The 14,159-nt window shown below is 41.8% G+C and overlaps 1 protein-coding gene across 1 annotated transcript; it reads right to left on the reverse strand.

The window, feature by feature from the left end:
* Window positions 1-12,280: 12,280 nt before the first annotated feature.
* Window positions 12,281-13,441, reverse strand: LOC122031260 (proline-rich receptor-like protein kinase PERK2). The gene is made up of 2 exons (XM_042590395.1): window positions 12,962-13,441; window positions 12,281-12,499 (listed from the first exon to the last, which is right to left on the reverse strand). Exons 1-2 carry the CDS (start codon window positions 13,439-13,441, stop codon window positions 12,281-12,283), a joined length of 699 nt encoding a protein of 232 aa, XP_042446329.1.
* Window positions 13,442-14,159: the final 718 nt, after the last annotated feature.

Genomic DNA, 14,159 nt, shown 5'->3' on the forward strand with positions numbered 1-14,159 from the left:
GATCTAGTTACACTTAGCAATACCTTAACATAAGTTGTTGATCAGACAACTACCCTAGCGCTAGGTTGGTAGGGGTCCGAACTTAGGACCGGAGTTCCCCTCTATTCTGGCGCGCTCACCGGGCTTAGGTCCCCAGATCATACCACCATCCCAGAACATATCTTAGTTGATTCTGGCGCGCTCACCGGGCTTAGGTCCCCGGATCATACCACCATCCCAGAACATATCTTAGTTGATTCTGGCGCGCTCACCGGGCTTAGGTCCCCGGATCATACCACCATCCCAGAACCTATCTTGGTCTTTTCTTTCTTTTCTTATCTTTCTTATACTTTTCTTAAACCCAAAATACTATTAGGGTATCTTTCGTATGCATCTATGAATGAAACTAACTATGTAACACATAATCATGCATAGAATACAAAAGAAATCTGCACATACAATACTTATCATGATCTGAACCATATCGGAATTTAATCAAACACCTGTGCAACATGAGTCTACACCATTCTAACCTAATCTAACTGTTACTACAGTTACAAGCATCCTCAATCAAAGCTTAAGAACTTCATAAGCTAGAACGGAACAACACAAATCTGCTGCTTTCCAGTGAACAAACCACCACAAATTGAATCCAGCGTTACATAAATAATAAATAAACAAAGCCATCAACATTCTGTCTATAGCTTCCATGAACATTAGAAGGATTCAAAACATCAACCATCCAACAAAACATCAACAGAAACTTCATAAAATTCTTGAATCCAGACATCACAGAACTTAAACCAATGAAACATTTTCTTCCAAGCTTCGTATGCACCATCAAAAATAAACACAACCTGGAGACGGATCCAAACCTCTGTTTACTAAATACCAACCAAACGGACACACAACACATCCTCAGAGAGAAACAAAATCTGTCCCAAACTATAAGCTATCTCGGAAACAAACAGCACAACATATAAATCATTATTCAACTTATCCAATTCTAACCAAAAATCTATAAGCTTGCTTCAACAGAATTGCAGGGAAGAAAAACCAGAAGCTTGGACCTATCCTAACAATCCTTAACCATCAAAATTCTCTACACAAAATCCGAAACCTCAATCCACGGTAGAAACTTCAAAGCTGCACAACATCATTAGACCAAAGCTAGAACCTCATAAGAAACCCAATCCAAATCTCATTCTTCCAGTTAAAAATCGAAACTGAGCTCAACCGTAGATAAATCGATCGCTACAGAGCCACGGAAAACCTTCTAAAGAACATCAAGCTTCTTTCATACGACAAACACTAGCTAAATTCTGAAGCCAAATCACATGAGCAAGAACCCCTGTGAAACCTCGAGCCAATTCCAAAAAAACGCATCCGGAAAGAGGTCAATCGAAAAGAACTCACGTAAATTCGAAAACAAGAAAGAACAATAACCCGGAGCTACTCTTACCGCAGGTGAGGAAGCACTTACCTCGGATTCTTGGTCCTACAGCCGAAAGAGAGCCTTCTAGGGTTCGGAGAGGCGAAGATCTCTGCCCTCCTTCTGTGCCCGTGTGTTCTCCTTGACGAGAGGTGTTCGGGTCCGTGAAGATCTCGCGGAAAGACCCCTTGGCCGGCGCCGGAGACGAAGCCTTCAACTCGTCGATGTTTTCCGCCCGAGAGGGGTCGCCGACGCCAGGGAAGAGGAGAAGAGAGAAAAGAAATATCATTAACCCCTCTCTTTCTTATCCTTTTATAACCTACGGCTTAAGACCAATTCGTGATAAATTTGTTCACGAAATATCAGCGTGCGCACTTGGTCTGCTGGAAAAAAGGATTCCCGAAGGTCTCGGGTTCGAGCCGCCCTTGACTCTTTCCCCTTTTTTTTTTAAACGGAAATTTTAATTTCATTTCTTACAACTTCTTAACTACATTTAATTCCTTTATATTATAACAAAACTTGCTTAGCACAGTTGGTTGGCTGACCTTGGTTAAGGTTTAGTTCGGTCCAAGATCTTGAGTTCAAAATCTAACCTTAACATTTTTTTTTTAAACTTCTTTCGTTTGGTAAAAATACCAAACGAACTCCAAAAATTACATAAAAATACTCTATAAATTTCTAAAAATATCTAGAATTTTTCTAAAGTATTTCTAAATATTTTAAAGCACTTTTAGAACTCCTAATGAGAAAAATTGGGTCGTTACAGATAGTAATACCCTAAACCAAATAGAAGAATAAGAAGATAAACAAGAATAATCACAAGAAAATCAACAAGAATAAACTGATTTAAGAACAACAAGAGTGTTGGGGTTGCAAGGTTGCAAACATAGTCACATATTGAAAACACATGGGAAAGATCATGGGTTTATAAGAGAAAAGATATTTCTATTGGTATGAGGCCTTTTGGGGAGAGCCCAAGAGCAAAGCCATGAGGGTCTAGGCCCAAAGTGGACAATATCATACTATTGTGGAGATATCTAAATTCTTTTCGATCCAACAATTGGTATCAAAGCCTGGACTGTCAGAAGGTTTAACCGCCAATTGTGCACAAGAGCTATGGTATGTTTGAGTCATGTGGGTATAATATTGACCTTGAACAAAGATGGGTGTGGTCCTTTGTTTGAGGGAGGAATTGTTGGGGTTGCAAGGTTGCAAACGTAGTCCCACATTGAAAACACCTGAGAAAGATCATCGATTTATAAGAGAAAAGATATCTCTATTGGTATGAGGCCTTTTGGGGAGAGCCCAAAGCAAAGCCATGAGGGTGTAGACCCAAAGTGGACAATATCTTACCATTGTGGAGATATCTAAATTCTTTTCGATCCAACAAAGAGTTAGTTCAAACCATTCAGTTGACCAAATACTAAGTGACCTAGACCTAAAGGTTTAAACTAGATTAGCCTTTTAAAACCTAGGTTAAATTGCATTAATTTCTAAAATTAAATCCAAAACAGTAGAAAAATCTCTACTTGGCCCAAATTAGATTATAGTCATGTAAAAAAAATTGGCTCAATTTGAAAGAAATGATATCTGGGACTTAGTACCTTTGCCTAAAGATAAAATATTTATAGAAATAAAATGGATATTTAGAAATAAAATAAATAAAAAAGGAAAAATTATTAGAAATAAAGATAGATTAGTAGCTAAATGGTTCAGTCAAGTAGAGAGACTTGACTATGATGAAACCTATGCAGTAGCTAGACTTGAATCCACTAAAATGTCATTGAGTTATATAGCCCATAAAAGATTCAAATTTTACCAAATGGATGTTAAATCCTTTTTCTTGAATAGACTAATCAAGAGAAAAGTCTATGTAGGTCAACCTCATAGATTTAAAAGTACAGATCATCCTGACCATGTGTTTAAATTAAAGAAAGTTTATATGGTCTGAAACAAGCACTTAGGACTTGGTATGAAAGATTATCTATCTATCTAATTTCCAAAGGATTCAATTAAGGTCAAGTTGACTCAACCCTTTTTGTAAAAAATCTTAAGTTAGATATTTTTATAGCCCAAGTATATGTAAACAATATAATTTTTTATTCAACAAACTCAGAATTTTTATAAGAATTTATAACCTTAATGAAACAAGAATTTGAAATGAGCCTAGTAAGTAAATTAATATTTTTCTTAGGCTTACAAATTAAACAAACTAATGAAGAAAATTAGGTATATCAATAAAAATATATTAAATAATTACTTAAAATGTTTGGAATGAAAAACACTAAGGAAATAAAAGCACCAATGGCAACTACTGTGACATTAGATAATGATCCAAATGGAAAATCTGTTTACCTTAAATATTATCGGAGTGTCATATGTAGTCTATTATATCTAACTGTAAGTCGACTTGATATTTTATTTGCAGTTAGTATGTGTGTAAGATACCAAATTTGTACTAAGGAGTCTCACCTAACTAATGTTAAAAGAATTTTTAGATATCTAAAGACATAATTAATGTGGGCATATGGTACCCTAGGATAACGAACTTTAAGCTTATAGGTTTTTTAATTCATTATGTTGATTGTAAATTGGACTGAAAATGTACAAGTGGTAGATGTCAACTCTTTAGACCATCACTTGTTAGTGTAGGATCGAAAAGAATTTTAGATATCTCCACAATGGTATGATATTGTCCACTTTGGGCCTAAGCTCTCATGGTTTTGCTCTTGGGCTCTACCCAAAAGGCCTCATGCCAATGGAAATATCTTTTCTCTTATAAACTCATGATCTTTCCCATGTGTTTCAAATTGGGACTATGTTTGAAACCTTGCAACCCCAACAATCCCCCTCTCAAACAAAGGACCACAGGCTTCCCACATTTGATCCTCGACCTACCAAGTCTTCCTGCCCCTCGGTCCACCCGGCCTACTTGGACTTCCTGCCTGGTGTCTGGTCCTCTTGATCCGAACATAGGAGCCCCCACTTTATTTATTCGAGGTCAATATTATACCCACATGAATCGATCAGACCATAACCCTTGTGCACAGTCGATGGTTAAATCTTCTGGCAGTCCGAGCTCTGATACCAATTGTAGAATCAAAAAGAATTTTAAATATATCTACAATGATATGATATTGTCCACTTTGGGCCTAAGTCCTCATGGTTTTGCTCTTAGGCTCTACCCAAAAGGCCTCATGCCAATGGAGATATCTTTTCTCTTATAAACTCATGATCTTTCCCATGTGTTTTCAATGTGAGACTATGTTTGCAACCTTACAACCCTAACAGTTATCTAGTTTAGTAGAAAACAACACTGGTTTACTTTATCTACTACTAAAGAAAAATATATAGAAATGAGTGAATATATAGCACAGTTATTATAGATAATGCATACCTTAAAAGAATTCAACTTGGAATATAAAAATGAATAAAATTTTTATTGGTAACATTAATTCAATTAACATAACCAAAAATCTAGTGCATCATTTAAGAAAAAATATATTGAAATCAAACACCATTTTGCAAGGGATCATATAGCCAGAGGAGATATTGAACTTAACTACGTTGAGTCCAATCAAATTTGGCTGACATCTTTACTAAACCACTTTCAGAATTTGAATTTAGTAATCTACGAAGACAATTAGGAATATGCACTATAGACTAGGATCTATTTTTTTTTTTTTCAAAACCTATGTTTTTCTTAAAACTTATGTTTTACAAATCTTTTTTAAAAGTTATATTTTCAAACTTAAACTTTTATGGACTTAGCCTATGTCACACCCCAGGTAGTCCCTACCAGAAGAAATTTTGACAGCATTTCCCCTGTACGGGTGACAATATGAAGCTATACTACATGCCCTCAGGGCCACATATACCTCGACTAACACAACTAGAACAATAACAACAAAAAAAAATACCTAAACAAATCACGCAGTTTATATCAAAACAGCCTCCGGCTATCATCACAACACAAAAAAAGCAAAAACAACATCTAACTTACCTCTACTGCCAACCGGCATGCGCATAGCAAAACACACCAAATAAAAATCTACTAAGCAAGCAAAAATCCAACCATCATAATGTCTTAAGGAAAATCATACAATCCAAAGTACAAAAACAATATAAGTCTGAAACAAACAGAAAACCACAAGACTAATAAGTAAACTCTCATGACCAGGGGAATAACAACTGAAACCTCCTAACGACCTCAACCTGAAATAAGAAAATATCAAAGGGGTGACTCCAACACTCAGCGGATACCAAGTTGACATGCATAATACGAAATAACTAATAGTAATAAATATGTGTGCAGTCTCCTGGAGTAGTGGAAAATGCAAAACTGTAAGAAAAGGAGAAGCTGTACTCACCAGGACCTCCTATCAGAATAATAAGCTCGTCAGACCAAAAGTAACAAGTCCCTGTATGCATGTCAAACATATGCATCCATCCAATATGCAACAAATAAAGTACAGCAAACACAAGCAATAATACAATCATGCATATGATGCCAATGACATGTTCTGGTCACCCCTGACATCAGTCAACCATCTCACACACGATGGTGAGACCGAGTGGGTAGGGCTATGACAATTGTGCACTCTGCCATCGCTGCTCCTGATGAGTGACCGAGTGTATAGGATACTGTCGGAGTACACCTATCCTCCTACCCTAAATCAGAAGTGGGGGAGCTCAATGCTCTCATCTCCCTGAGATAATCTAGAGGAGGGATCCCTGATGTGCTACCACGCTGCGTCACGCTACCAATGAGTGGACCATCGGAGCACTGACAGAGTAAACTGCCACACACCCTGCCTGATATACCACTAACCCATGAGTGATTGTGTGTGCAGATCCATGTAACTGGCGATGAGCTCAACAATATGAGGCTACCAATCGCACATCATGCAATCATGTAAGATGGTGCATGACACTATGCATGCAAATTCTGACCATATCTACCTCCATAAAACATGTACCAAAAATAAATGGATCAAATAAACAGATTTAGGTACAGGGGTCAGATATGGTAAATGTCTAGTTTGGTGTATCACAAGGCATGGTATGTCACTACCTCTATGAGCATAAATAATCATGGCGATAATAAATCATAAATGCAGAACAGATGAAAGCATGCAACAGGTATCATGTAGTGACATACCAAAGCAATGATAAACATAATTATTACTAAAGGCTATAACCTACTACGCATATCAACATGACATATCAAAAGAGATAAGTCAAGGTACCCTCCTCAAAAAGTGGAGATCATCTCCAAAATAGACCTCACGTCGAGACGCTCATCTCAAATCAAAGCCCTGTAACAACATATATATAATTAAGCCCTGCTCGCAGATATCCAATAGCTTAATCAAAATTCCTATTAACCAGGAAACCCTAATTTTATTTGTTGATCTCAGTTAATTAAATAAATCGGATCTAACCCGAACCTTAGATTAGATCCAACATTTTAACCCAAATTAACTATAATTCAACGGTCAACTAGGGTTAGTTTCCCAAACCCTAATTATTCCATTTAGATTTAAATCTATACTTAATCAACCTAAACTTAAGTAAATTCTAGTACAATTCATTCCTAACCTTTCCCAATTCAAATCTGTGTACGCTACAATAAGAGAAACAATTTCTCTACATCTTACGTCAATTCACCAAACCACTCCTGTTGATCCACAGCATGTAGTTGTTGTCGAAAATTGCTTGCCGGAGAATATTGTTGCCAATGATCTATTGTCGACACTGCAAAGAACTATTACTCTCTATGTTAGCATCCCCAATTAAATCCAAATACTCAAATATGCCTTACCTGCAATGATGCCAAGTTCTTCCTCTCTGCCGGAGATTTAACAGAGGGTGAGACTAGGGCTTGGATTCCTTGCTCCTGTCCGAAACCAACCTGAGCAAAGGTGGCGCCTCAGAGTAGAGGGAGATGGCGACGAGCAGAATCAGATTAAGAAGAAAAGGGGCAGCGATGAATCAGGCTAGGGCTCGGGGTGGCTGTTGTGCCGCCAAATCGCAGCAGATGAGGGGGGGGGGGCATATCTGTGCACTCGGCAGTGAGGAAAGATCGACACTAGCAACCCAAAAATTAAAGGCACCATAATCGGATATAACGTCGTCGGATGCGTCTAGGGCAGAGACGTGACGAGGAAAGGAAGAAGAGGGTCGGCCTATCCATGACTAGGAGGGATAAGTAGAGGCTGGTTCGAAGCTCCGGTTGTTCGCGCCCATGATAGGAAGCTCGTTAGTGTCTATCAAATGAAAGTGTAGGAGGAGTTGGGAGAGAAGGGAAAGGGTTCGACACAAATGAAGAGAAGGCTCGGGCTTCTTTGGCCGAGGGGCTTTGTATGCGGGGGAGAGGAGGCGTCATCGTCGGGTTGGTGGTGCGTCGGCTGGGGAAGCCGATTGGGTTGGGGAGATGGCGTCGTGAAGAGGAAAAGAGGAGAAGAGTTAGGCGAGTAAGGAAGAAAAGAAAAGGGAAAAGGAAAAGAAAAATAAAACTTTTCCTCATTCAATGGGATAGCCTAAACAAGCTTTCCCGTGACCCAATATTTATCCTCATAACCTACACCATACGGTCTCCGAAAAATTTCTAAAAATTCTATAAAATTCCCTTAAGGCTATTCCTCTATTTAACCTTATTATTTAATTAATATTTGTTGTTGTATTTTATATTTTCCCCCACTAATAAAAATTTGGTCTCCAAATTTCGTTATTTACCATCAGCAAGTACTAGCAATAAATAGATAATATAAATGCTGAATGGAAATTAACCCACATACCTCAAGTAAAAAGATGGGGGTATCGAGCTCAGATCGTATCCTTGAGCTCCTAGGTAGCCTCCTCGTCGAAATGATGCTGCCATCCGACTTTAACCAGCCGGATAGTCTTGTTCCGAAGCTGACGCTCTTTCTGGTCCAGAATCCGTACCAGAACCTCCTCATAGGTAACGTCAGGCTGAATGGGAACTGGTATATCTGATAGAACATGTGCTAGGTCGGCTATGTATCTCCTCAGCATAGACACATGGAATACATCGTGAACGCCTGCCAAAGTCGATGGTAGCGCCAGACGATAAGCTATCGCTCCAATCCTCTCCAAAATCTGGAAAGGCCCAATGTATTGTGGAGCTAGCTTACCTCGGAGGCTAAATCTCTTCACCGCTTTCTTGGGTGAAACTCTCAGGAATGCATGGTCGCCAGTAGAGAACTCCAGGGGTCTACGTCTCCGATCAGCATAACTCTTCTGACGATACTGTGCCTCTGACATCCTCCTCCTGATAGTACGGACCAACTCTGCCTCCTGCTGAGCTCTATGAGATCCTAACAGCTGGGCCTCCCTAACCTCCTCCCAGAGGATGGGTGTCCGACAAGGTCTACCATACAACGCTTCAAACAGTGTCATCTGGATAGCAGAATGATAGCTGTTGTTGTAGGCGAACTCTACTAATGGCAAGTGGTCCTCCCAACTGCCTCCAAAATCCATAACACAAGACCTCAGTAAGTTCTCTAGAGTCTGAATGGTCCGCTCTAACTGCTCATCTGTCTACGGATGGAACGCTGTGCTAAATCAGAGCTGTGTGCCCAAGGTCTGCTACAGACTCTGCCAGAACTAAGATCTAAACCGTGGGTCTCTATCCGATATAATACTCAATGGAACACCATACAGTCTGATGATCTCCTGATAATACAGCTCTACCAATCGATCTAGAGAACCGGTCTTTCGGATCACTAAGAAGTGTGCGGATTTGGTTAATTGGTCAACGACTACCCAAATCGCGTCGTGGCCTCGTCGTGTCCTAGGTAATCCCACCACAAAATCCATAGTGATGTGCTCCCAGTTCCACTCTGAATCGGAATCCTATGAAGTAATCCGGCAGGTCTCTGGTGCTCAGCCTTCACCTGTTGACAGATAAGACATCTAGCTACAAATTCTGCGATGTCTTTCTTCATGTCGTTCCACTAATAGGAACGCCTCAAGTCTCGATACACGCGGGTCCCGCTTGGGTGGATAGCAAATCAAGAGCGATGAGCCTCCTGAAGTAACTCCTCCCTGACCGGGTGGGATGGAGGTACGCATAATCGGCCTCAGAAATATATAATACCCGTGTCATCTCGGGCGAACTCTGTCTACTACCTGGAAGCTATCTAGCTATCAATGGACTGTAAGTGCTGATCACCGGCCTGGACCTCTCGGATCCTTATCCTGATCGACGACTGAGTAACCATGGTAACCAGAATACCCTACTTTATCCGTCCCTGCTCCTCAAGGCCTAACTCGGAGAAACCCTGAATCAAGTCCGTGACCACAACTCGGTGGCAAGCTAAAGTCCCTTTGGACTTCCGGCTAAGCGCATTGGCAACCATATTGACTTTTCCTGGGTGGTAGCTAATAGTACAGTCGTAATCCTTCAGGAACTCCATCCATCTTCTCTGTTGGAGATTAAGTTTCTTTTGAGTGAAAAGGTATTTGAGACTGTTATGATAAGTGTGAATCTCAAATGTAATACCATAAAGGTGATGTCGCCAAATCTTCAAAAAAAATATAATGGCGGCCAACTCCAGATCATGTACTGGTAGTTTTTCTAATGCTCCTTCAACTAACTAGAAGCATACAAGACTACCCTACCGTGCTGCATCAAAACAACGCCCAAACCCTATAGAGAAGCATCGGTGTAGAGTACGAATCCGTCCTCTCCAGAAGGTAAAATCAAAACTGGTGCCGACACTAATCTCCACTTTAGCTCCTGAAAACTGGTCTTACAAGCCTTGGACCATGCAAACTTCACGTCTTTCCTGGTCAGACGTGTCAGCGGCATAGCGATACACGAGAAACCCTCGACGAACCGTCAGTAATATCCAGCCAGTCCCAAGAAACTACGGATCTCATGAATTGATTTCGGCTGCTCCCAGCTGGTGATAGCCTCGATCTTCTGAGGGTCTACTGAAATACCTCGGCTAGACACCACGTGTCCCAGAAAACCAACTGAGGTTAGCTAAAAAGTACACTTGCTGAACTTCGCATATAGACGATGTCGTTGAAGAGTCTCCAAGACTATGTGAAGATGCTGTGCATGTTCCTCCTTGGAACACGAGTAGATCAAAATGTCATCGATAAAGACAACAATGAACTGATCTAGATACTTCAGAAAGATGTGGTTCATCAAATCCATAAACACCGTGGGAGCATTGGTAAGCCCAAATGATGTTACCAAAAATTCATAATGTCCATATCTAGTGCAGAATGTTATCTTCTGAATATCAGATTTTTTAACTCTCAGCTGATTATATCCGAACCGTAGATCAATTTTAGCATATACTGATGTACCTCTGAGCTGATCAAATAAATCCTCGATCCATAGTAAGGGGTACTTATTCCTGACGGTCACTACATTCAGCTGTCTGTAATCAATGCACAACCTCAGAGTACCATCCTTTTTCTTGACAAATAATACCGGAGAATCCCAAGGAGAAACACTAGGGCGAATAAATCCTCTGTCTAATAACTCTTGGAGTTGGACCTTTAGCTCGTCCAACTCTTTTGGTGACATACGGTGTGGAGCTTTCGATGTCGGCGTCGTTCCCAGAATTAGCTCAATAGCAAACTCCAATTGCCTTCTGGGAGGCAAGCTTGGTAACTCATTTGGAAATACATCCGGATACTCTCAGACCATTGGAATGTCTGAGAGGTGAGTACTACTACTGTCGTTAGTATTAATCAAAGACAAAAGAAATCCCTGACAGCCATGTGACAATGGCTTCTGAGCCTGTATCACAGAAATGATCGATATGTCGTCATCCCTGATGCAAGTGAAATCCCACGAGGGTTGGTTCGGAGGTTGGAATGTGACCACCCACATCTGGTAATCAACCGTGGTATGATATGCTGACAACTAATCCATGCCCAGGATAATGTCGAACTCAACCATTTCCAGGACTAATTAATCAACTGTGAGTATAATGTTTCCAAAGTCTAACGGGCAACCTCTGACCTCCTGAGTGACGTCCAATGTATCACCGGACGGTAGGGAGATGGTCAGTTGTTACGGTCTAAGGGTAGGTAGTCTACCTATGTCCCTCCTGAAAGCACGAGAAATAAAGGAATGCAAGCTACCAGTATCTATCAACATATCAGCGGATAATGCATAAAGTAAAACCATACCGCAGAAAATGGATCCGTTGGCCCGCTGCGCATCCTCTCTGGTAACCTCGTGAATACGTCCAGTCTCTGGTGGTGGTGGAGGTGGTAGTACTGCCAAAGGTTGCTGCGCCCAAATTTGAGCCCGCCACTGAGTCGGCTTCGAATACTATGCCAAAGATGGATATGAGGGTTGCAGCTAGTACTGCACTAGGGGCTGAGGCTGGGATTGGTACTGAACCAATGGCTGGGGTTGTAGTTGATACTGCACTAATGGCCGAGGCTGCAACTGATACTACCCCTACGTCAGATATTGAGGTCCTGGAACAGAGCTCTGGGATACTATAAGAGCGCTGGAGTGCTCCTGTCCGTGCATGCCATATATGGCTACTGCAGGGGGAGCTGTCCTCTACTGGCTATGCGAAGATTAGGCTCTCTGCCCTCCTCACCGAGTCCCTGACTGACTGTGCTATTCTCCATGAACAACAACCCCGGAAGCAATATGCTGAGCCTTCAGCGAATAGTCTCAACTCAGGTGCCCAGGCTATTTGCAGTAATGCAAACTAACTATCCCAGGGAGCATGCTGAGGTGATGTGGTCTCTGGACCCATATCTGGTGCAGTGAATATCACTGGCGTGCTGTTCCGGTTCTGTTGAGGAGATCGGAAATGTCCTGAAGAAGATCACCCTGACTTCAGAGGCCGACCAGATGCTCTAGAAGTACCCTGCCTTGGTTGATTGCGACCACTCTATTGCTGTCCGATAGCCCTGTGGATGCTGAATCTGTCCTGATGTTCGATCTGTCTGCTTCCTCTTCTTGTCCGGATACGCTCTCTGGTGTGCTGACTCAATCATAAGTGCTCTGTCCAAGGCCTCTATGTAAGACGAATTCCCAAAATCGGCAATCTTTACTTGCATATGTCTATCTAGTCCCTGAACAAACTAAAGCATATGAGATCTGTCCTCAGCAACTAATTTTAGACAAAATATGGTCAGCCGATTAAACTCAGCATTATACTCTGTCACTGTGCGATTGTTCTGACGAAGACTCAGAAAATCCTGACGGTGAGTTATCTGATATGACCGTGGAAAGTACCAGCTCTCAAAAGCCTCTCTGAACCTCGCCCAGGTGATGTTCTGCTCACCTATGACGGAACGTTGCATATCCCACCAGATATCGGCCTTGTCCTATAAATGGAAAGCAGCCAACTCTGCTTTCTCCCACTCATAGCAAGCCATATAGAAGAAGGTCTACTCCATAGTCTCTATCCAGGACTGGGCCACACTCAGATCGGGCTCTCCGTGGAATAGGGTGAATCAAATTTTCATTGACTCTGCCAAAGCTAGGATCCGAGCTTGTGCCGTAACTATATCAGTCAGGTGAGTAGGGACTACTGCGGGAACTCGCGGAACCACTGCAGCTGGTACTACAAGTGGTATCACTGGATAGGTCGGGGGAGGTATCCCCGGTGTTGCTGCATAAGCTAGGGCAGGTGCCACTGGTGGCACTGCAGGGTCAATATAGGCGGGCGCGGCTGGAGGTACTGTAGGTGTAACTGGCACTGCTGGTGCGTGTGCCAGGTACGCAGCAGCAGGTACTGCTGGAGGAAGTGTTGGATATGCCGCAGGCACGGCTAGAGGAGGTGCCGGATATCCCATAGCCACGATTGGAGGAGGTGTTGGATATGCCGCAGGTGGCATTGTGAATACTGTAGGAGTGGGTACGACGAGTATGGTCGGGGTAGGTACCTTTGAAACCATCGGAGTCTGAGAGCCCAACACGCCCCCAGTACCATGCGGAGTCTGTCCACCGGCAGGCTCGACCCCAGCAGACATCTCTAGCGACTCCGTCGCCAGGGATTCCAATGTCCTCATGCGTGGCCGTCCCGCACCACGTCTCGGCACAGGAGCACGTGTATTTCTCCTCATATCTGTTAAACTATTACCCGAATATTACTACAAGTACCAAAATTATAAATGTTTATATTTTACCTATTTGTCGTCTGGAGATGTTCCATCGCTGTCCAGTCCTAATTTATGACCTCGGAACTCCGAAACGAGAAAAAAATTGATGGAAATTGTCATGCCCCAGGTAGTCTCTGCCAAAAGAAATTTTGGCAGCATCTCCCCTCTACGGATTACAATATGAAGCTATACTACATGCCCTCAGGGCCACATGTACCTCGACCAACACGGTCGAAACAATAACAACAAAAAAAAATACCTAAATAAACCACGCAGTTTATATCAAAACAGCCTTCGGCTGTCATCACAATACAAAAGAAAGCAAAAAAACAACATACAACTTACCTCTACTGCCGACCGACAGGTGCATAGCAAAACACACCAAATAAAAATCTACTAAGCAAGCAAAAATCTAACCATCATAATGTCTTAAGGAAAATCATACAATCCAAAGTGCAAAACCAATATAAGTCCGAAACAAACAGAAAACCACAAGACTAATAAGTAAACTCTCATGACCAAGGGACTAGCAACTGAAACCTCCTGACGGCCTCAACTTGAAATAAGAAAATATCAACAGGGTGACTCCAACACTCAGCGAATACCAAGTTGACATGCATAATACGAA

The sequence above is a fragment of the Zingiber officinale genome, chromosome 11A (assembly GCF_018446385.1).
Source record: "Zingiber officinale cultivar Zhangliang chromosome 11A, Zo_v1.1, whole genome shotgun sequence".
NCBI classification, from domain to species: Eukaryota; Viridiplantae; Streptophyta; class Magnoliopsida; order Zingiberales; family Zingiberaceae; genus Zingiber; species Zingiber officinale.

Bases quoted from the DNA above. Each gene is read 5' to 3' on its own strand.
- LOC122031260 (XM_042590395.1), bottom strand. From the start codon at position 13,441: ATGAGGACATTGGAATCCCTGGCGACGGAGTCGCTAGAGATGTCTGCT. The intron at 12,500-12,961 runs GTAGTCCCTACT...TAGTTTGTTCAG, and splicing joins TGGTTCCGCGAGTTCCCGCA to GGACTAGATAGACATATGCA.